Source organism: Musca domestica, unplaced genomic scaffold (assembly GCF_030504385.1).
Source record: "Musca domestica strain aabys unplaced genomic scaffold, Musca_domestica.polishedcontigs.V.1.1 249, whole genome shotgun sequence".
Taxonomy (NCBI): domain Eukaryota; kingdom Metazoa; phylum Arthropoda; class Insecta; order Diptera; family Muscidae; genus Musca; species Musca domestica.
This window is the reverse complement of record NW_026712276.1, coordinates 190,540-214,243: the sequence shown is the minus strand read 5'-3', so window position 1 is coordinate 214,243 and position 23,704 is coordinate 190,540. Positions and strand designations below refer to the sequence as shown.

General features: G+C 33.5%; 6 protein-coding genes across 10 annotated transcripts in view; 2 read left to right on the top strand and 4 right to left on the bottom strand.

Annotated features, from left to right (window-relative positions):
• Positions 1–352: 352 nt before the first annotated feature.
• Positions 353–1,507, bottom strand: LOC101894175 (adenylate kinase 8). Its single transcript, XM_005187934.3, has 4 exons — positions 1,362–1,507; positions 1,069–1,309; positions 654–1,009; positions 353–592 (listed from the first exon to the last, which is right to left on the bottom strand). Exons 1-4 carry the CDS (start codon positions 1,458–1,460, stop codon positions 422–424), a joined length of 867 nt encoding a protein of 288 aa, XP_005187991.3. The 5' UTR covers positions 1,461–1,507; the 3' UTR covers positions 353–421.
• Positions 1,508–3,963: 2,456 nt separating this feature from the next.
• LOC101892810 (beta-lactamase-like protein 2 homolog) lies at positions 3,964–5,294 on the top strand. Of its 2 annotated transcripts, none has more exons than XM_005187926.4 (4): positions 3,964–4,169; positions 4,229–4,395; positions 4,544–4,753; positions 4,807–5,294. In XM_005187926.4, exons 1-4 carry the CDS (start codon positions 4,051–4,053, stop codon positions 5,193–5,195), a joined length of 885 nt encoding a protein of 294 aa, XP_005187983.2. In that variant the 5' UTR covers positions 3,964–4,050; the 3' UTR covers positions 5,196–5,294. The 2 variants fall into 2 exon arrangements, with proteins under 2 accessions (XP_005187983.2, XP_011294341.2); XM_011296039.3 differs by having other exon boundaries at positions 3,966–4,169; positions 4,529–4,753.
• Positions 5,208–6,743, bottom strand: LOC101892981 (large ribosomal subunit protein uL3m). Its single transcript, XM_005187927.4, has 4 exons — positions 6,581–6,743; positions 6,401–6,497; positions 5,790–6,337; positions 5,208–5,731 (listed from the first exon to the last, which is right to left on the bottom strand). Exons 1-4 carry the CDS (start codon positions 6,616–6,618, stop codon positions 5,308–5,310), a joined length of 1,107 nt encoding a protein of 368 aa, XP_005187984.2. The 5' UTR covers positions 6,619–6,743; the 3' UTR covers positions 5,208–5,307.
• A 340-nt stretch (positions 6,744–7,083) lies between these two features.
• LOC101892516 (mitochondrial outer membrane protein SLC25A46) lies at positions 7,084–11,814 on the top strand. 2 transcript variants are annotated; one of them, XM_059123465.1, is made up of 9 exons: positions 7,084–7,348; positions 7,422–7,568; positions 7,627–7,781; positions 7,899–7,952; positions 8,110–8,233; positions 8,301–8,459; positions 8,515–8,571; positions 8,630–8,845; positions 10,952–11,814. In XM_059123465.1, exons 1-9 carry the CDS (start codon positions 7,317–7,319, stop codon positions 11,505–11,507), a joined length of 1,500 nt encoding a protein of 499 aa, XP_058979448.1. In that variant the 5' UTR covers positions 7,084–7,316; the 3' UTR covers positions 11,508–11,814. The 2 variants fall into 2 exon arrangements, with proteins under 2 accessions (XP_058979448.1, XP_058979449.1); XM_059123466.1 differs by lacking the exon at positions 7,899–7,952 and having other exon boundaries at positions 7,085–7,348.
• A 31-nt stretch (positions 11,815–11,845) lies between these two features.
• Positions 11,846–14,651, bottom strand: LOC101892348 (pre-rRNA 2'-O-ribose RNA methyltransferase FTSJ3). The gene is made up of 3 exons (XM_005187923.4): positions 14,493–14,651; positions 13,156–14,431; positions 11,846–13,095 (listed from the first exon to the last, which is right to left on the bottom strand). The coding sequence occupies exons 1-3, from the start codon at positions 14,557–14,559 to the stop codon at positions 11,982–11,984; spliced, it is 2,457 nt and encodes an 818-aa protein (XP_005187980.2). The 5' UTR covers positions 14,560–14,651; the 3' UTR covers positions 11,846–11,981.
• A 1,563-nt stretch (positions 14,652–16,214) lies between these two features.
• LOC101892060 (nuclear RNA export factor 1) overlaps positions 16,215–23,704 on the bottom strand; it is a 56,661-nt gene continuing 49,171 nt past the window's right edge. For all 3 annotated transcript variants that reach the window (XM_059123462.1, XM_059123463.1, XM_059123464.1), the window contains exons 6-10: positions 19,503–19,539; positions 18,983–19,387; positions 17,578–17,865; positions 17,173–17,297; positions 16,215–17,106 (exon numbers count right to left, since the gene is read on the bottom strand). In XM_059123462.1, the coding sequence (XP_058979445.1) occupies positions 17,007–17,106; positions 17,173–17,297; positions 17,578–17,865; positions 18,983–19,387; positions 19,503–19,539 (955 nt within the window). In that variant the 3' untranslated portion in view covers positions 16,215–17,006. The remainder of the gene's footprint in view (positions 17,107–17,172; positions 17,298–17,577; positions 17,866–18,982; positions 19,388–19,502; positions 19,540–23,704) is intronic.

The following is a 23,704-nucleotide window of genomic DNA, read 5'->3' as shown; positions in this document are numbered from 1 at the left end:
TGGCCACTCGAAGGTGCACATTTTTAGCTGACCTCTTTGGCAAGTAAATACGATCATTCTCTTGGTTTACAAACTGCTGGACAACAAATGTTATCTCATCGGAGAAAACCGATTTCGGCAGTTCACAAAATGACAGGGTCGAGTTCGTCAAAAAAAAAAGGGTTGCCATATAAAATTTAACAAAAGAGTTTGTCATGGATATTACATTTATTTTTTTTTATTATTTTTTAAACAAAATAGATGTCGGATTTCTTGCCGATCAAAATAATAAAGTGCATAGACATCTACCACAATAAAAAGGGTACAGAAGAACAGTTATAAACTATAAAACTTTAGACGTAAATCATCTGCTTGTATTTTTTAGTAACGCAAAATTGATATATAATTTTTTTATTGAAATATGGTGATAATATGTCAATATTTATTCTCTAAGATCTTGTTTAAAACCCATAAGATAAGGGCTTTGCTCAAGTAATGATAACATTTCATTTCTAACCACACTGGAAGGCCGAGATGCATCTACAAAAATTGTTTCATGGCGTCTGAGGAGGTATTCCTCTATTTCACTACAATGGCGATTAAAATAACGCATCTGAATATATAACAAAACATAGTTAGGTTTTAAAACTGAGCTGGTTTGGTTGTTTACCTACCTCTTCTTCATAATAGTTACAATTCATTTGAGGTTGTCCCAAATTTGGCATATTTATAAGTCTCAGCATGCACACCTTCTCGGGACATTTTAAATATACCAATTTATTGGGTGGTATTTTAAAATGTTCCATTATTTCCTTAAAATCTGTCAAGCCATTGGGGAAATTTATCAAAACCCAACCGCGACTCAGGCAATCATATTCCAATAAACGTCTTGCAATAATACTGGCTAATGCTTTGGATTTCGCCTCACAGTTATCATAATAAAATGCTCGTTGTAACTCCCGAGCCAGAGGATCATTTGGTTCCTTATCATCTCCTCGAAGATGTTGATATATTAGATTTTCCCCATCGACTATTATTAATATTAAACATTAGAATAATTATTATAATCTTCAAATTTACACAACTTACGTAAGACCAAATTAAAACGTTTAACTAAATATTGGGCCTGGGTCTTACATCCGGAGCCAGGACGGCCAAAAATTACCACTCGATACAGAAAACGAGATGTTAAATGTAAATTTGCTATATACCCACATTTTCCATGATTCAAACAATCTTCATAAATCTCTGAGGCAATACGTTTAATATTTTTTGCTATCCACATCTGGACATTGGGAGGACGCTCCAAGGCACACTCCACAAGAATTCTCTAAACATTTAACCAATTTTAACCGGAGTTAGAAAAAGAAACTTTGACTTACCTTGGAAATTTCAATTAATTTATGCTTTTCAAAATAAACCAATATCTCGGCGGCCAATTCAATTAATTTGTAATTATTTTTATCCACAATAAATGACATTTTTGCAAAAAAAAATGGGATGAAAAATTAAAATTTCCAATTCAAACTTCAAAGGAGACATAAATAGACATGGGTGGATGCTTAAAATTTAACGGAAATATGTTTTGCCTTTAGTAGTATTTACACAGTACATGTTTTTAAAAAGGCGTTGTTTAGGTTGTCAATTTCTTGAAACATACTTCAAATAAATGACGAATCTTCGTAAAACGCATTATTTGGCTATAGTAATTTAATTTATTGATTAAATGATGTTAACATATAAAAATCTAGCAACTTTCATTTGTTAACTTTATTACAAGTCAATTAAAATCTGGTGGATTTCGGTTATGGCATGGTAGAAGAATATAGGTAAACGCGTCGACACAGCTGTTGGGACAATGAACTGTCAAATCAATTTTGGAATCGAAAATGTTGAATGAAAAATTATTTAAATTTGTAAAAATTATTGAAAAACGCGAATTATAATAACCTCCGAATGACGTCGTATAAGAAAACATATAAAAATCTACTTATATTTGAAAAAAACATTTAAAATTTTTTGACATATCAATGCTCCCAAGCGTTGATGCATCTACCTGTATTCTTCTGCCATGGGTTATGGGGTATATCAAATTAAATAGAATATTTAAATCCACTAGATTTATTATACGTAAACATAATCATGGTAAAAGAATACGGGTAGACGCATCGATAATTTTGTAATTGAAATTTGAATGAAAAGTTATTCAAATTTGTAAAAATTGTTGAAAACGCATATCATAATAACCTCCAATTGACATCGTATAAGAAAATATATATAAATCCATGGTGCAATGAATACAAGGTAGGCTACTTTTGAAAGAATTGCAAGTATAGAGGTCTACCTGTTTGGCTTGTAATGTCAGAATTACTATCAAAACAATAAAAAAACAAACAACTTGTTGCATTGATTTTGAATAAATAATTTAAAACCGCGAAAACTCAATGAAAGGTCAACATTTCTTTTCAAAATCATGTTCTATATGTCTCTTATGGTTTATTTCGTGACAAAAATTGTAGATTTTGTCGATGCATACGTCGCAATAAGCATTTTGAAAACACCCGAATTTGAATATTTTCTGAATAATTTTTTTATTATTGAAAAGAATACACACACATAAACAAATGAAGGTGACATATAAAGCCAGAAAAATAAAAAAATTAAAATCATATGGTAGTTCTACCCTACCTTTAATTCATTGTACCATATATAAATATCCTTATTTTTGAAAAACATTAAAACTCAAAAAATATTGACATATCACTGTTCCCAAGCTTTGATGCATCTACCAGCATTTTTGTTACCATGGATACAATTATTTGCTTTGTTACAGAAAGTGCAAAAATCTACTAGTTTTGTATGTTTTTTGATATCATAAAGGAAAACCTGATTATAGGTCCCATGATATAATAAGGAGGTAGAACTTCGTAAAACTACAGAAATACAGCCCTGAGGCTATGCCCGCTTTCTGTCGAATTTGCATGAAGCAAATTGTTTCCATTTATTCAATATTATTCCTCATTTTTAAAATCACTTAAAGAGCGGGAAAATGAATGAAATGCCCGGATTTTTTTTTATCAAAAATATGATCTAAACAGTTCTATCTTACAATTTCATGGCAAAACTGTCAAATAGCTTTAATGCCCGTCTCGCAATTTACGCGTCTTCCAATCATTGATTTTGAAAATATCTTGTTTTTAGTTTTCAAAACAATAACAAAAACTAACAGTAATTCCATATTGGATTCCATTTTTCCCCATTTGTCAAATATATAAAACAATTTTTCTTTGTTATTAGTGTATTTGAAGTTACAATATATCAGATTCACAGTTAAATACTTCAAATTTCATTTACCTGCCCTGTTTTTTAGTTACATTTTATCTATCACATGTATCATTCATATTTACTTGGGGCAAAAATCGATCTATGGAGCACTTTTTTCTCTTGTCTGGTTTCTTTTTTGTTACTTACTATATTTTTGTGTGAAGAAGCAAACATTTAGATAAAATAAACTTTACCCTTCAGTATATATTTCGAAATTAGGGAGTTTAATAGATGAAGGAAATATCTTCATATTTCGCTGTTTCTTCGTATTTGATAGAAGAAAAACGATTTTTAGAACCCTATGTTTTAAATTCCAATTAGACAGTGGAAGTTTCATGTGAAAGTAAAGCAGAGGTGCTCAAAACCGTGTTCTAGAACATGAAGAGAAAAAAGAGATAATTTAAGAGAAAATTAAAATTCTGTTTTTCTTTATATTTTACGGTTCTATTTAATTGTTTTTAAATACGAATGTTTGCCAAAATAATTTATAAAGCAAATGGATAAAAAATATTTGTATAAATAATGACTTAACACTGTTTTGTTCTTGATTTAAAAAAGCAAAGAGAAGTTTGACTGAAAAGAGATATTTCTTCTTGAGCACCCCTGAAGTAAAGTATATTGTGGCAAAGTTTCTCTCTCCTTCTAATTCACCCACACTTGCGGTTTCTTTCTCATGAAATTATTGATATCTGACCAGCGCATGCGAGTTGATAACACTAAACATTCCAAAGTACATTGACGGTAAGAATGGCACTGATACCGCCCGTTACACGACTATCCTCTTCCATTATAAGGATTTTGGGATGCAATCCCGGGCCGATGACATTGCAAGGAACCAACACCTATCTGGTGGGGACGGGTAAAAGGTAAGATGTTTAATTTACCACTGCTGCAAAAGGCGCCAATAAAAACCATTCCCTTGTAGACGTATATTGATAGATACTGGAGACCCCGATGTACCGGAATATATCAAACATCTTAATGGGGTGTTGAAAGAAGAAAAGGCTTCCATTGGTACCATTTTGCTGACTCATTGGCATCATGATCATGTTGGTGGCGTTAAAGATGTTTTGAAAACATGCGCCGATAAAGGTAACTATTTTATAACATCTTGAACGAATTTATGATCATTACTTCATTTGTCTTTTTGTTGTGGTATCAACGGGTTCATTTTATCTTATTTATAGCGCTTTTGTTTTTTTTTCATAATTTTGTATATTTAAAGTAAATCTTCATAAAGATTGCCAGGTATTTAAATTTCCTCGCACGGATGCTGAAGATGTGTGCCCTGAAATACCAAGTGACATTAAAGTAGAAAAGTTGCTGGATCAACAAGTTTTCGAGGTGGAAGGTGGTAAAGTGAAAATCCATCACACACCTGGTCATACCACAGATCATGTGATTCTAACAACCGAGGAGGGTACTTTGTTCAGTGGCGATTGTATATTGGGTAAGTAGAGGGGCTTTCAAAACGGAAAGTATTCTAATGAGTTTTTATTTTAGGTGAGGGCACCGCAGTCTTTGAAGACCTTTATGACTACATGAAAAGCTTAGACAAAATCCTCAATATCAAACCCTCTGTCATCTACCCCGGCCATGGCAATGTAATTGAAGATCCCTTGGAGAAAATTAAATACTATATCAATCATCGAAATCAGCGGGAACAACAAATCTTCAATTGTTTTGTCGAGCACAAGGATAAAAAAATGCAAGCCATGGATGTGGTAAAAATTGTCTACAAGGAAACACCCGAACAGCTCTGGCCTGCTGCAGCCTACAATGTTAGCCACCATTTAACCAAATTACAAAAAGAGGGAAAACTGCAAATGTTGCCAAATCCCGACAATGCTGATGACAATTTTTATGTCTTCCAAAAGTCGAGCAGCTTGTAAACTATATGGGAATTAAATTTCTTAAATAATAAGTTTTATGTTTTATTTCTGTTTAACAAAAAAGTGTGATTATAATAAACTAACGTAGAGCAAAGCAAAGCCTGGCATTTAACTATTCCTCTGGCTGAAATGTTATGGTTTCATCTTTGAAATTGTGTACGGCATCAAACCATATGTCATCGGGGCCTTCCAGTGTTTGATCGAACATGGTGGGGAATGGTGGTGCTGTTTTGTGTTTACGCAGTGGCAAAATTGTATCGTAAATATAGACAAGGCCATTGGTGGAGCCGGGAATGGCACTACCGCTAACCCACATGACATTGTATTTGGTATTTATGCGCCAGATACGCAGACCCTTGGAAATGCGCCATCTGTTGCCCATGTGACCGGGAAGTTTGGTACCCGGCCAAACACGGCCCTTTTCACCACCACCACCAATGTTACCGGGACGACGATGGGTTTTGGTCACACCATGAGAAGCAGGCATACCCTTGAAGCCGTGACGTTTAACCACGCCTTGGAAACCATGATCGACACTACGAGAATAAAAAATGTTAATGTTTTAAAAGTAAGGTATCATTTTATGATACTCACGTCTTCCCTCTAACATCTACATAATCTCCCACCCTAAAATGTGTGACATTCAAGGGTGTTCCCACAGGTATGGCAGCATTTGGGCTAACCAAGAAACGTACTAAATGTTTCTTGGGCAATAGACCGGAATCCTTGAAGAGGCCACAATATTCTTTGGTTAGTGTGGAGGGATCACAGCTTTCGGCACCCACCAGCAAACAGCCATAGCTATTCAATTTGGCCACACTTGGCACTTGGGCTGGCTTATACAATTCCGGTGGTATATACTTAACGACATGATTATCAACAATTTGCAATAGGGTGGTGCGTATTCTTTCACCATTCTTCAACCACAAAGGATATTGACCAATTTTACGGGCAATTACACCGGTGCGCCGAGAAGCCGTTGTCCAGGGTTCACTTTCAATTTTCTCCGTTTTAACCAATTCTTCGCGTTTGCTTTGATCATATGTGGCTACACCTTTTATGAGAGCTGGAGGACCATATTTATCTTGTACGATTTCCTGAACAAATGATTTGTTTTCCGACGTGACATGGTTATCGCGCATCTGTTTGGGGAAGGTTGGGTTTTTATTGGTTCATGAATTTAATTATGAATGTGTACTAAATACCTTGCGCTCTTTGCGTAGAAACCATGTTGGATTCCTTAGATGCGGTCTACTCAATTGACCCTTTTCGCGCACTTGTGTAACAGCCAGTGGAGTAAGCCTTTGCATGAAACAAAACAAAAATTGAGGTTAGAAGTATCTCTTTGATTTGATGTTGATTTTTTGTGTTTTAACTGGCCTTACCTAAGTCGACCTAAATCTAAAATTAATGATTTAATCATTTTATATCCGTTTTATTTTAATAATTTAAATAAAATGCAATACTTTTTTCGTTTTGAGGTGAATTGTCTGTGCCACCTCTCTGCCTGCGTTTGTTTTCATGTGCAGCAGTGACAGCAAAACAGCTGTTTTGTGGTATTTGTAGGTCATGGTAACCCTAACGGTTTGTTTGTTACATTCACAGGGATATGGCAACGATTTAAATAAAAATGCCTTCTTTGAATAACGAGTGACACCAATTTTGTCATTGGGATAACAGATAAAACTTGTTTTTTTTTTGTGAAAGGAATAATTGGGTCTGCTGAATTATCTGGGGACTCCCAATTTATTCCTTAATACCAAGCTATTTTATTTTCCTGCATTTTTATGTGCAGCAGTTATAGCAAGGCAGCCGTTGTTGGTTTCTGTATTTGTTGGTTATGGCAACTCTGACATATGGTTTGTTTATGTTACATTCTCTGGCATATGGCAACGATTTAAATGACAAATTGAAACCTTCTTCTTCGACGGGCGAATTTCTTTTTGGAACAAATTGGGTGAATTGGATACCAGATAGAGCTTGACTTTTTGCAAACGGAATAACCTGGGGACTTGAATTTTATTACTTATTGCGAAGGAAATTGATTTGATATTGAGCTGGCCCGAAACAAACTGGAATATATAACGTAATTGTATTAGCAAATTCTGTTCACTTCCCCCGATGGCAGGCATGGACAATTATTCAACATTAATGTAAATTTCCGCAAAAACAAACTAAAATCACATAGAAAAAGAAATAAAATTTGTAACAAAAAACCACTTAAAGGTACGGCAGTAATAAAAAACCAATGGAACCCGGTGAAGATATGACTGACCAAAGGCCAGAGCGTCCACGTAATGTCTATGGTCCATATGCGGGAGATTTTGCTTCAGCAAGCAGCGGTATGCCATATCCAAGACAATCTCAAATGCAGTGAGTAGCTATTCCATTGACCATATTTTTTGAATTAATCACATCCGTTTCCTTACAGATTTCAATTAAATGACGACCAATATCAAATTTACATGGCCAGCATGAATTCTGGACCTGACTCGGGACTGAAAAATGTCAATTCTGAAAGGGACTTGTCCTTGCCAATTGAAAAACATCATGCCTTGGAAAATTTCTATGACAGCCAAGAAGATGGTAAGAATCCAAGACAAAGTTATGTGACTTTTGTTGTTTTTTTCTTTTGTTTATGCCTTGTTTTGTGTTATTCATTGTTGTTACATACCACACACAACCCTTGCTCCCCTGTTTTAGAGTATCCTGAGCAGCACACTGTAACGAATTTGTTAAGTTTTGACGATACGAAAAGTATGTAGCCATCAAATGTTTCTTTTTGTACCATAACATGCATGTTCTTCTACTTCATTCTTTGGTTTTATATCCAAAAAAATTCCAATACTAAATCTGTTGTCAAGTAACAATGTATATTAAATTGTAGTAATTTAATATCTTTTCTATTATTTAGAAATATCAATACGTAAATATTTGGGAATTGGTGTTCAATGGGTTAGCTTGGTTACCGAAAACCTGCTCTCACATCCTTTTATTGTACTGAGACGGCAGTGTCAAGTATACAATGCCTCACAAAGGTAAATATACAGCATCTGATTTTTTTCCTCTTTGAGTCTAAATCGAAATCTCCTTTATTTCTTTCAGATACCATCTGCATCCTTTTGCATTAATGCCTTCCATAATACATTTACACAGACGCCAGGGGGTGACAACCTTATGGAAAGGCCTGGGAAGTTGCCTATTGGTACGAGGCATGTCCCTGGCAATGGATGATGTTATTTCCAAAGTTACTTCATGGCCTAAGTAAGGTGTTTTGAAACAGAAATTAGACAAAAATAATAATTTCTATAATTTACAGAGAGGTAGATAGCCGTACTTCCTTAAAACGTTTTGGCCAACATGTTATACTGAAATGGTAAATCTGCTAATATGGTAAAGGTAAATTTATTAATGAATTTCCTTCCGCTTTGTAGCATTAGCATTGCTGTTGTAATGCCTTTCTATGCAGCCTCATTGGTGGAGAGTGTCCAAAGTGATATAGCTAGTGAAAAGCCTGGTCTCTTCGATGTCTTTCGTGAGGGTAGTCTGCGTTTGTTGTATTGGAAATCACCGCAAAAGGGTCGCATGCTACCCGTGTGGTGTCTAATTGGTCCCACAGTGGGCGTTGGCATAACAAAATACTTGTTTGGGTAAGAGGAATAACCCTTGAAAAGAGGAGTATGAAATTAACCTAAAACTTGACGGTTTTAAATTGGTAACAAAATTTCTAAATTTTTTATTTGCTTAAAAACTCTAACGAAATTTCATAAAGAATATTTTCGCCTTCAGCACCTTCCCTAAAAATGTATGTAATGGCAAATTTGGGCAATTTTTGGGAAGACTCCAAAATAACCTAAACTACAGGATGAATAGCAATTCAAAATAACAATTTTCAGGTTAATTATGGTATTTGGAAATTTCTTATGTTTGGTGACCTATGGCCAAATTTGGTGTAGAATATAGTCTCCTTTATCAACATTCTTCTAAAGTTTAGAATTTTGGGAGATTTTGACAGTTTTTGAAAAATTATAAACTAACCTAAAAGTCCAGATGCATAGCAATTTGAAAACAATTTTTTTTGGGTTAAATATGACATTTGGAAATTTCTTATGTTCGGTGACCTATAGTCAAATTGAATGTAGAATAAAGTCTTCTTTGTCACCATCTTTCAAAAATAAAGAATTTCAGGAGATTTGGCAGTAGTTAAAAAAGTCTCAAACATACCTAAATAAGTAGTGGCATAGGAATTTGAAAACAATTTTTTTGGGTTAAATATGACATTTGGAAATTTCTTATGTTCGGTGACCTATGGCCAAATTTGGTGTAGAATATAGTCTCCTTTATCAACATTTTTCTAAAGTGTAGAATTTTGGGAGATTTTGACAATTTTTGAAAAATTGTAAACTAACCTAAAATACCAGATGCATAGCAATTTGAAAACAATATTTTTTGGGTTAAATACGACGTTTGGAAATTTCTTTTGCTCCGTGACCTATGGTCAAATTTGATGTAGAATAAAGTCTTCTTTGTCACTATCTTTCAAAAATAAAGAATTTCAGGAGATTTGGCAGTAGTTAAAAAAGTCTCAAACATACCTAAATAAGTAGTGGCATAGGAATTTGAAAACAATTTTTTTGGATTAAATATGACATTTGGAAATTTCTTATGTTCCGTGACCTATGGCCAAATTTGGTGTAGAATATAGTCTCCTTTATCAACATTTTTCTAAAGTGAAGAATTTTGGGAGGTTTTGACAATTTTTGAAAAATTGTTAACTAACCTAAAATACCAGATGCATAGCATTTTGAAAACAATATTTTTTGGGTTAACTATGACATTTGGAAATTTCTTTTGCTCGGCGATCTAAGGGTAAATTTGATGTAGAATAAAGTCTTCTTTGTCAGCATCTCTAAAAAATGACGAATTCTAGGAGATTTTGGCAGTATTTGAAAAAAAATCCCAAACATATCTAAATTAGTAGATGCATAGGAATTTAAAAACAATATTTTTGGGTTAAATATGACTTATGGAAATTTCTTTTGTTCGGTGGCCTATGGGCAAATTTGATGTAGAATATAGTTTTCTTTGCCAACATTCTTACAAAGTGTAGAATTTTGGGAGATTTTGACATTTTTTGGAAAATTGTAAACTAACCTAAAATACCAGATGCATAGCAATTTGAAAACAATATTTTTTGGGTTAAATATGACCTTTGGAAACTTCTTTTGTTCGGTGACCTATGGTGAAATTTAATGTAGTATGTAGTCTTCTTTGTCAACTTTCTTCTAAAGTTAAGAATTTTGGTAGATTTCGGCATTTTTTGGAAAAATCCCAAACTAACCTAAAATACCAGATACAGCATAGCAATTTAAAAACAATATTTTTGGGGTTAAACATGATATTTGGATATTTCTTTTGCTCCGTGACCTATTGTCAAATTTGATGTAGAATAAAGTCTTCTTTGTCACCTTCCTTCTAAAATGACGAATTCTAGGAGATTTTGGCAATTTTTGAAAAAGTGCCAACATAACCTAAACAAAATTCTTCGATGACCTAAATCCATTGTTGAATATACATTATCCCTTCACTCCAATCACTAAAAATGTGAAAGGATGGAGATTTTGTCAATTTTTTTGAAAAGTATCAAACTTAAAATAGCCCCATAATAGGTTGCTTTAAGAAATTTAAATTGTTTTTTTTTTTTTTTTTTTTGTTGTGGTTTCAATAATAATTGTGGTTTTGTTCTCTCTTTTCAGTTTGGTCATTAAAGGCATTTCATCACGCATCATGCGTCGACGCATTCAACAGGCCCAAGAACGTAAGGGAGCTAAATTTAAAGATGACTCACTCGAAACACAAAATGTTGAAATCTACTCGAATCTTATATCGATGCTGACAACAGAGGTTATATTTTTCCCATTGGAAACAATTTTACATCGCATTCAGCTGCAGGGTACACGTACCATCATTGATAATCTCGATAATGGCTATGCCGTGGTACCCATCCTAACCAACTATCAGGGAGCCATCGATTGCTATCGCACCACAGTGGCAACGGAGGGCTTTTCTGGACTGTATAAAGGTTTCGGTGCCATTGTATTACAATTCGCAGCCCACATTGCTGTCATCAAACTAACCAAATGGGTTGTTAATCAAATAACGGAAGTTATATCCAGTCGTCCTCCACAAAAAGTTGTACAATATTATAATTTAGATCGTGGCATGAATTCGAATTCAACAACGATATCGCGTAGCCTAAGTTCCGGTAGTGATATGGATGAGAATAGTGTGGGAAATCGTTCGATTGACTAAATTCGATAGTGGTTTTATTAGCAATGCGAAAAAACTCTTCTGTATATTTAATGGCTATATATTTTAGTTTCTCGCTCAACTGGAATACGGGCGTGGGAACATGCATGTTTTTGTTTTGTTATTCTCTCTTTTTTTTTTCTAAATAAGGTATAAACAAATCTTGAGTTGTACTGTGATACTTCCGTTACCACATGATTATTAAAGAACCCCTTCCAAGAACATGACCCCCAACATTTTTTTGTAAATGTTAATAATATATTTTTTGGCCAAACTGTTGTTAACCCTACTAACAAAAAAAAAAAGAAAACTTATTTATTTTCCCGTAAATAAACAACAAATTTAATGAAAAATATAAAACAATTTCCTCTAAATATTTTTTTATTTATAAAAATATTTTATAATTTACATTTTCATTTAAAACTTATCTAAGATTATTTAATTTTTTTGTAAAACCTAAAGAAACAAATTTCTAAACTATTTACGACCCTTCTTTCCTTTGCCCTTTTGCTTTTTATCCTTGGCCCTCAGCGCACGTTTGTCCTTCTTTTCACGGGGATCTACAACCTTATAGCGACCCTTGACGCCAGCCGGCCGTTTGGCCCGGCGACCTGTTTGATGTTTCTTGGCCACAACATAGGTGACTTCCTTCTTTTTCTCTTGGGCCTTTTTGTAGATCTTCTTGATTTGTCGCACCTTTTCTTGATTTGTGGCATCGGGACTGTCCATAATTTTCTCAGCCATTTTCTTGGCCTTGGCCAGACGTTTGACAGCACGTCTGCGTTTGCGTGCCTTTGCCTCCATGACCTTTTTAATTGGTCTGACATTAAGTTCCTGCACCTTGCGCTGATATTCCTCTTGCAGTTCTTTGGGCACGGGCGTGGGTTTGGTCATGTGCACCTGTTCATCTTGTACAAACCAGGAGGGTAGATTTTCATCATTGAAAGCATAACGATTCCAGGCACCATCAATGAGGTCTCTTCTCGTTTTCTTGCCCTTGATCATCATGGCACCCAGAGCCAACTCCTCCTCGGAGAGGCGTATCTTTTTGGCTTTAGGTTCCTTGGACATATCGCCTGCGACTTTTTCCTCATCATCCTCATCTACTTCTTCCTCGGAATCACTCGACGACTCTGAGGAGGAAGATTCTTCTTTTGCCTCGGCATGTCGGGCCCTACGTTTGGCTTTTTTACCCAACAATAAATTGGAGGAGCTGGCCGAATCCTGGGTTTCTCCCAACACTGTAACGCCTTTATTCTTGTACTCTGTGGCCAGGCGATCCAAATCGAAATTTTCATCATCGTCATCATCATCGAGATTTTGTAGATTCTCCTTTTCATACCACAGCTGGACTCTTTGTTGACGTTTGGTATCCTTGTCACGGAAATCACTGGATTTGATCAGGGGATGTTCGGCCTTCTTCTTTTTCTTTTTGTTAACAGTTTTGTTTGGGTCTTTTTCCTCGTCATCACTTAATCCCAAACCTTCCTTTTCCATATCACTTTCACTTTCCTCATCTTCAGAGATTTCCGGTTCATCATCATTTTCATAGTTGCCATCATCATCCAAACGTTTGTCATCTTTGTCGTACCTTAAAGAAGAGAACAACAAAGTAAAAAAGGATTTTTGTCGAAAAAATGGGAATACCTACTTTTTATATTTTGGCAATTTGGGCATATCCGTTTCCTCCGCTTCCACCTCAAAATCTGGCACCACATCCAACATCTCATCCAGCTCTTCTTGGGTCTTGACCTCCTTCAAATCGAATATCTCCTGATCGGCCTCTTCCTTGGGACCATCATCGCCTTTTATGACCATTTTCAAGTTCATTTTCTCCTGGAGTTTTGCCTTGGCCTTCAGGGTTTTCTTCTTTTTACGTTTCAACTCCTTTTCCTCCTCTTCAGCCAAATCATGGATTTGTTTTTGCAATTCTTCATCTTCCATATCTTCAATTTCTTCTTGAGTCAATGGTCTAGTGATGGGGGCCTCCTCCTCTTCCTCAATGACAGTGGTCTCGCCTTCTTTGAATAGCTCATCTTTAATGGCTTTCCACCAAGCCAAAAGGCCTTTGATATCCTTGCGGCCCAAAACCTTAATATCCTTACAACATTCCAAAATTTCCGCTGTGGTCTTGGGATGTTCAGCAATGCGTTTATCATCAATTGTGATCGAGCCAATACCTTGCAGGGCTGCCAAACCATTTTCACTTTTCATGAATTCCGTGGCAGGCAAATCATTGCGCAGAGCAATATCACTCTCAGTGTAACCCTCGGCCTTGATGCGTTTTTGTTTTTCAGGATGCAGCAGACTGACCTTCTTGCCGCCCTCTAAATCAAGTTCTTCGAAGACATATTTGGGATCCAACAACTTGGGATCAATGCGATCGGGGGCCAAATAACCTTGGCAAACCACGAAAATTTCAGCAGACTCCTTACGTGAGGCACTGGGCTTGGTGGCATGTACCTTCTTGAACAACTGTTTGAGCACCCACAACAGGGCATTGTAATCCTTCGATCTGAACACCTTGGTGACAAACCAACCGCCACCACGCAAAAACTCGGTGGCCAATTTCAAGGACATCAATGTCAAACAGATCTGCTGATAGGCATCATGCAACCAATTACGACCCACATTGGGAGCACCATCGTGCAACACAACATCGGCCTTCCACGATTGCAACTCTTTGGTCAACGATTGACGACACTTTTCTGTGGTAATATCTTCCACTAAACTAATACATCCAGGAATGGCTCGAATGGGAAACAAATCGACACCAATAACAATACTCGACACGGGCATGTTATGTTTGGCCACCTGCATCCAACCACCGGGAGCAGCACATAAATCTATGCATACTTGAGATTGCTGGAGAAAACCAAATTTACGATTCAATTGTATCAATTTGAAGGCAGCACGGGAACGATAACCTGGAACGGGCAATTACTTTAGTTTAACTATGGAAAATGGTTCGAAAACTTATGATCATACCTGTTTCTTTGGCCAACTGATAGAACTTATCTTTACGGGCTTTTCCAACTTTGGTCTTTTTACCCATGGTGTTTGTTTAGCTTTTTGTGGGTTCTAGGAATTATTTTCTCTTGGTTTTTTGTTAAAAAAATCCTCTTAAAACTATGAAAAATCAAAAAAATGCACCGATTAAATAAAAACGATGCGCCAGCACGTGTTTTTGCTAGAAGAGAAGGAGAACTGTAATGTTGTCAAACTCTCACGGTGGCGGCTGCTGTCACAACAATGAAAAACATAAGAAGAGTTGCCACAGGATCACATTGCATGAGTGTGTACGGCATTAGAACGGTTCACATTATGTTGTTCGTATTATGACTAGAAAAAGAATAACAGCAATTAAAAACTGTAGAAAAATATGTGGAAGACGATAAAAGGGAGATGAAAATATTTCGGTGTTTTATATATTAAAGGAAATTAACGAAAATAATGTACATTATTGTCCATTGATTTATTACTATTATTGTTTATTCACTAATTTAATTTAGTGTACTTGACATGAATTGCTATTGGCCATGTTGGCGTGTTTACATTTCTCAAAACTTCAAAGAAACTACAAAAATGCAACTCTGTGCTGGAGTTTCATAATGTCAAATAGACTTTTAAATATGCAACAGTTGGCTTTGTTTATTTTTAAATATTTTTTTATCCAAATTCTTAAATTTTGAAAAACTAGCGAAACAAGAATGGAATTTCGGGGTTATTTCTGAAATAGTAGGACAATATCGCTTCATACATTTTTTTTAAATTATATTGAATGGAAGCTAAATATGTCAAATTTTAAAAAAAGTTTAGATTTGTTCGAATTGGTCATCTTTGGCACGAATAATGGCCTCCAAACGGCCAATGAAACCGTCACTCGCTGCCCGAATGTTGCTCTGCGGTATTTTGGACCATTCCCGTAGAAGCGTTTGCTTAAGGTGATCGACACTTTAGGATTTCTTAGTGCCAACCTTGCTTTCCAAAATACTCCAGACATAATAGTCCAACGGATTGGTATCCGGAGATTTTGGTGGCCATTGTGGAGGCTGGAAATGAAGCGAGGAACCTCATTTTGTAACAATTCTTGGGTGGCGCGTGCCTGTGTGCGATGGTACTGAGTCCTGTTGGAATGTCCAATGTCTGCGGCCAAAATGTTTGAGTGCCCAAGGCTTTAATACACCCTCCAGAATATTTTCATGACACATGGTAGAAGAATACAGGTAGATGCATCAACGCATGGGGACATTGATATATCAAAAAAATTTAAATATCTATTCAAATATAAGTAGATTTTTATATGTTTTCTTATACGACGTCATTCGGAGGTTATTATAATACGCGTTTCCAACAATTTTTGCAATTTTCAATTAATTTTTCATTCAACATTTTCAATTCCAAAATTGGTTTGAAAGTTCATTGTCCCAGCAGCGGTGTCGATGCGTCTACCCATATTCTTCTACCATGAAATGACAGCAGTCTGAAGTTGGTTGTAGTTTTTTCATCTCACCCTGCATGTATACAACGCATGTCTTACGCTACGTTTATATGGAATATGTTTTTAAAAAAGATCATATCATCAAGTTTTATAGTTATGATATCCTGTTGGCAACCCTAGAAGATCCCGTTTATTAAAATTTCTCTGGTAATAATCCCTCATCCCAAGAACATTATTAAATACCTGTAGAATAAATGAAAAGACATTGATTTACGCTTAAAGGTCATACAATTTATGGTTTTATTTATTTTTTGTTTATAATTTTTATATTTTTTTTCTTATATAAATCGTTAACATTTTTTTCTTTTGATTTATATGAAATTGTCTTACACAGTTATAGATTATATTACTACTGAGAGAGAGAGAGAGAGAGTGTGTGTTGGAGAGATTATAAAATTAAAAAGAAAAACAAAATTGTGAAAAATATTTACATAGACCATTCATTAAATTCTTTTTTTTTAAATAATCAGTTATGGGGGGGTGTGACCCATCATTGAGAGGAGATACAAAATATGTTGCATAATGTTATTCGAAAATCAAATTTCTAGCGTTTGATATCATATTCTTAAGTGGGGTGTAACTTGTTATTTATTATAATTTATTTTACTAAAACATAAAAAAAATTAATAAATATTTTTTTTTCAATTTTTTTTACTGCAGCATGAATTGGGGAATTTATTTTAGTATTTTTTTTTTTTTGATTTATAAAAAAACTGAGTCAACGATAATTAGTATTATGTAATTATTAAATTAGACAGCTTTACAAAAATTATTGCAAAAAATCTCTGTTTTTATACAAAGTCCATACAAAGTTTTGTATATTCTTGTTATTTATTGAATAGCAAAAGTAGAATCTTAAAATTAACCGGATTCTAGACAAATCAGAAGAAGGTAAATCCGTCAAACAAAAGCAAGTCCATGCTAGAGTTCACATGGTCGTTTGCAAGCACTTGTTGCAAAGTCAAAAGAATGTGTTTGTTTAGCTAAATAACTAGGAGTTTTTATTTTACAAAAGCTTCAGGAGGTATTTTACCCTCCTTGTGTAATTTATCAAAGACAAAAGCTGCATGATTATAGTCCCAATTGGTCTCTTCTAGACACCTGGAAAATGAGAAGAAAATTTGATTTTTAAATGGGTTTCAAAAATCAACAAAGATTACCACTTACTTTCTGCTCCATTCGATATTCATGTTGCTTTGGCTGCACATAGCCTGGACCATTTGCATTTTTGTTGCATCGTCTGGTTGGGTGGGTTGTGTGGGCTGGGGCATTAAACCGGCGGCAGCAGAGGTCTGGAAGAGAGGAAAATATACGAAAATAAATTAGCAAATAACTCTGACAATCAAATACTCTTTTCAAAGCCAAGGTATTTCAATTGCCTTCCTTATTAGTAAGGAAGCTTGAGATATTCATTAATTTCAAAAATTGATTTTTTTTGTGTTCTCAGGTTTCTTCTCTTCGTAAGGAAGCCTGAGATATTCATTAATTTCAAAAAAAAAAAAAAAAATTGCCTTCTCAGAGTTTTTTCCCTTCGTAAGGAAGCCTGAGGAAGAAACTTAATTTCTTACTCACCGATGGTTGTTGCATTTGTAAACGACTTTGCAGACTGCCTGCAGCTGTGGGCGGTAAACTTGTGGCAGGACCAGCTGCTGGTTCTGTTATAACTGGTGGCTTGAGGAAGGTACGGGCCTGTTGTCCTGTGGCACTTGTCACCAAAATCATTTCATTGCGTATACAAAAACCACCGCCAGCGGGTACAATCACAAATTGTCTTTGGAAATAGCGAATTTCGCCTGTGGTCGAGGTCGATGATTCAAACTCTTTGAAGAGACCGGCCACGGTGAAAGATATGAGTTTGGGCTGGAAAAAAATAGAAAATAAAATGTTATATTAATAATGAAAATGGAACATAAAATTTGAGGGTCTTGAGGTTTTTTTTTGGATTTCACAGTCCAACATCTGGCATTTTTGTGGGGTACCACCAGACAAATTTACAAAATTTTAAGAGGGGACATTGACGTTTTCTTATCATCCGATTCCATTCGAACTTGGTACATCTCAATATTTCCATAAACGCAAGCTCTGTTATAAAGATGGTAAAGATCGGACCATTCCTTCTGGTACCTCCCCCACAAAGGGTCAATGTTTTGAATAACAAAAACGATTATAAAATCCGAAATAAGCATCCGGTTCTCTTCATATTTCACACATCCTATTATTTCAACTAACACAAGATCTGCTATGAAGATGGGATATATCGGTCCACTCCTTCTGGTACCTCCCCCACAAAGGGTCAAAATTTTGAATATCCATGAAACTCATAAATAGCGAAATTAACATCCGATTCCATTCCATTCTTGGCACATCTCAATATCTCCATAAACGCAAGCTCTGTTATAAAGATGGTAGAGTTCGGACAATTTCTTCTGGCACCTCCCCCACAAAGGGTTACATTTTTGAATAACTAAAAAAATTATAAAATCTGAAATAAGCATCCGGTTCTCTTTATATTTCACACATCCTATTATTTCAACTAACACAAGATCTGCTATGAAGATGGGATATATCGGTTCACTCCTTCAGGTACCTCCCCCACAAAGGTTCAAAATTTTGAATATCCATGAAATTATAAATAGCGAAATTAACATCCGATTCCGCTCCAGAATTGGCACACCTCAATGTTTCTATCAAAACAAGATCTGGACAATATTGGTCCATTCCTTCCGAACCTACTCCATAGAGGGTCAACAATTTGAATAATCATAACAGAAGTCAAGATATATTTAAATAATCCAATATTGGCTGAGGGTATACATCTGTCGGCAAAAGCGACAGATACTTTTTTAGCTTTTTTTAACAGATTTCCCAAAGGCTATTCGGAAAAAATTTGGTTTTTAAAAAAACAGGACGTGAAATCTCCGAGTTTTTTTTTAACGAAAATCTTTCCCAATGTTCTGCCCTTCTTCTTCTTACTTACCGTAAACAGTGTCAAATCGACGGAAAACGATTGCGGATCATGCTGTGTCTTAGGCCATTCGGCCAGTGTTGAAACCACCTGCAATCGTCCCACCTTCAATTGACGCAATTTCGAGACATCTTCATTGTTGACAATGCGTCGGAAATTACGATTGTATTTCCAAAATGAAGTCAGACGGCCTGCCTGGCTGGCCGGTGGTACAGAGATGGACATCATAGCCTGTTCATGATATGCATCCAGCAGCGGTTGACGATTATCCGAATCGAATATAATGAAATATTGTTCCAAAAATTGGCGTATAATATCCGCACCGGAGGCATCGCATAAAAATGAAGCCTGCGCCTTGGGCATTACGGAACTGTCATTGACATCGAATAGAATTTGGGGTTCCAAGTCATCGCCGTCCTGAAATGATTATGGTTGTTGGTTTTTGATGTTGTTTCGAATTTGTTAGAAATTTTTTGAAAAAAAAATTATTGAAATCAAAATTTAATTTAATTAAAAAAAAAAAAACACTTACCAATTTAACTAATTTGGGGAATTTGCGTCTTACTTCGCTGTGAATTGGAAAAAAGGTGAATGTATAAAAGGTTAAGAGATGATTTGCATATGGAAATGGAAAGGCAAGATGAGGTTAAAGAAATAAATAATAAACATTGTTGTTGTAATTGAATTTTATATAAGACATTTAGAAATGGATCATAATACAGAAACTAATTTTTTAAAGAGAAAAATTTAATAAAAATAAAAAATAATAATTTAAAGAATTATAAGAAAAGAAATATCCCTTTGAGGTTTAATAATAAAAAAAATAACAAAACTAATAAAAATAACAAGTAAAAAATAATAAGAATAATAATTGAAAAACAACCTAAAAATACATTTTCTTTGAGTTGCACTAAAAAAATTCCAAAATTTTACATTTTTAAAAATGTCCTAATTTTATTTTTTTCTTTTTTAAAAAATTAGAATTTTTTATAAATAAAAAAAATATTATTTTTAAAAACGAACAACAAATATTTCATTTTTTTTAATTATTTAAATTATTTTAAAATATTAAACAAATATTTTTTATTATATATTTTCTTTAAAAAATTGAATATAAAATAATAAGAAGTTAAAAAAAACGTGGGAAATAAAATTTCATTGAGATGCATTAAAAAATGCAATAAAAATTTCCAAAATATCCCATTTTTTTAAATTTCCTATTTTTTGTTTTGGGAAAATTAGAATTTTTTGTAAACAAAAAAAAAAAATTATTAAAAAAAAAAAAACAAATATTACATTTTTTAATTTTAAAATTATTCTGGAATATTAAAAAATATTTTTTTTTATATATTTTCTTTAAAATTTTCAATAAAAAATAATAAGAAATTAAAAAAGAAACTCCTTTGAGACGTATTCAAAAACAAATGCATTAAAAATTTTCCAAAAGATCCTATTTTTTTTTAATGTCATAATTTTTATTTTTTTGGGAAAACTTGTATTTTTTATAAATAAAAAATTAATTAATTTAAGAAAGATACAAACAATATTAAATTTTTTAAAATTATTTTGAAATAATAAAAAAATATTTTTCAATATTATGTATTTTCTTTAAAAATGTTGTTAAAAAAACCATTAAGTTTGGACCGAACTTTTAATACCCTCCACCATTGGGTAAAGAAAACAATTTTTTATTATTTTAAGGACCGTAAGTGGGTGAGGCCGTTATGTGGGGCCATACCAAAACGGGAACACATATAGGCAATTTTATACTTCAAGGATTGTCATCTACCAAATCTTCTTAAATACCACATTTGAAATGATTTCGGGGGTATGACGCATGACTATAGGAAAACGTGGACCTATACATACAAAGTTTCGACACCTGAGCTAGAAGCCATTATGACCTACAAATAGCAATTTTTAGACAAGTCCGTGGAAAAATGTCAAAAATCATCGATATACCGAATATCGGGCGGTACCAATATATGGGGGCTATACCAAAACGTGGGCCTATATATGCAATGTTTCGCCACCGGAGCGAGAACCCATCATGGCCAACAAATACCAATTATTAGAGGTAGGTACCGTTATATGGAGGCTATACAAAAACGTAGACCTAAGCATACAATATTTCGCCACCGAAGCTAGAACCCATTATGACCTACAAATACAAATTTGTGGACAAATCCGTGGAAAAAAATTGGTGAAAATCAAAAAAAAAAATGTGCCAAATTTTGAAGCCCTACGTAAAATAATGTGGGCTGTATCGTAATTTCAATAGACAGACAGACGGACAACGTTAAATCGACTTAGATTTGTATGCTGATCATGAATATATATACTTTATGCGGTATACGACGAATATTTGGAATGTTACAAACGGAATGCCAAAGTTTATATAACCTACTTTTCAAGGTGGAGGGTATAAAAATAAATAAACTTCCATATTTTCAAAAGCATATTTTCTTTCCCATACATAATTCTGACGTTTAATGGCTTACAGATACCAAAAAACAACAAAAAGTTTTGATTTTTGGGTTCTCAGAGGAATTTTTTTTTTAATTGTTTTCTTGCACTTTCTATGTTTTCATGGAGGGCTAAATCCAGAAAACCTGAGCGCATACCCCTCGCAATTTGTTTCTTATGTATGACCTTTTATTCAATAGTAATTAGTTTGAAATACAATAATGCCTCAGCTCCAAAATGTCTTTAAAGATTTCAAAAAGGAAAAAAACCTATTTTTCCCGATTTTTCTTGTCTGTGTTCCCATGGTTCTACAAAACACTGACGTTAAATAGCTTACAGACTCCAGACAAAACAAAAAGTTCTGCACTAAAATTTTCAAGTTAAGTTGCAATATCTTCCCTTCTCATTTAGGCAATTTGAAATAAGAACATTTCCTAAGGAAACTTTCATTTGCCATATAAAATACATCTTATGGGTTTTCAGAGGAATATTCCGAATTGTATTCTTAAACTTCCCATCTTTTGATGGAGCGCCAAATACAGAAAACCTACTACTCGCAATTTGTTGTTAAAGGTAAAAAAAATTCCCTTTAGTTTCCAAAGGATGTTGATTCTCCCATGGGCCTACATAAAACTGTCGTTAAATGTCTTACAGATTCCAGGCAAAAAAAAAAAAAAAACAAAAAGTTCTGATCTAATATTTTGAAGTTAATTGTAATATTTTGCCTTTACATTTAGGCAATTTAAAATAAGAACATTTCATAAAGAAATTTTCCATATGAGAGAATTAAGACCGATTTAATTTTTTTAATGATTTAGCAAAAAAAAAAAGTAGTATTGAATCTTTTTTTTTTTTTTTGTTTTATATATATTTCGTGTTTATATTTCCATAATTCGAACCTTGGCTATTTATTGAGTTTCAAATTATGAATTTCAAGCGGAAAAATTTGTAATTATTGCTCTGTTCCAAGGCCTGCAAGAATCTACTAGTTTTGGATTTTTTTTTTTTGATATCATAAAGAGAAAATCGTTTATCGTAGTAAAAACTTTTACTTTCTTGCAGTTCTGGAACATACCATATATTTCCTTAGCGTGAGAAATTGCAAAAAGGTTTAAATTATAAAAATTTGATGGAAAAAAAGATATAGAGATCTACATAACTGTTATAACTTCTTTTACACTCAGTTGAGACTCCATTAACAGCTTGGATTCGAGTTCAGTGGATAGCTGATAAATTAAATATTTCCAAAAAAATAGGCATCAATTATCCAATATGTATTAAATGTTATAATAAAGAATCCAAAGACTCCATTATCGGCTTGGATTCGAGTTTAGGGGATAGCTAATAGATTAGATATTCCCAAAGCAAATCGATCACAGTTCTCCAATTTTTATTCAATGTTATAACACAGAATCCAAAGTCCATTATTTTGAAGACTCAACTGAAAAACGATAATTTTTTGTTTCATTAGATGTCAAAATCATCATAAAATACTGTATGTTATTTATAATAATTATAATAAAAAACAATTATTGAAAAAGCAAACACATTTTCATGATGTTGCAGCCTAATATTTTCAAGGCTTTGAAAAAAAATAATATTTTCAAAGGAAAAAAGAGATTTTGTTTTATATACATTTTGTTTTGTTTTTTTCTTTTTTTCATTTTCTTCCTTCGTTCAATTTTTTTGTTTCATTTTTTATATTTTCTTATTTATTTATTTTTTTTTAATTTTTTTTTTGGAGTAGCAATAAACTAGCCTTGTATTGGGATATCTTGAATATGATATCAATATATTTTATATAAATTGTTAATGCAATAGTTGTGTTTTCTTTTTACTTATTATTTATTATTATTTTTTATTTTTTAAATCAGTTAATAAATATAATTTTATTATTATGTGTCATATTTTTTAATTATTATTTTAGTATATACATTTTTACTTTTATGAACATATTTGTTATTTAATTATTTAATTTTTTATATATTAACTTTTTATTTTTTATATATTATTTAGATTTATTGTATTTTTCTAAATAACCATTAGCATTATTTAATAAATGTTTAATAATACTTTAACAAAAATGGTTATTGTTATATAAAAAAATACAATAATCGAGCGATGTTCTAACAAGATTATGTGCACTTCTTGTCCATATATATAATTTTATTTATTATTTTTTATCAATATTATATTTATATATTTATATTTCTTTAATTTATTTATATAATTTGTTGTATTTTTTATTTTTTATAGCTTCATATTTTG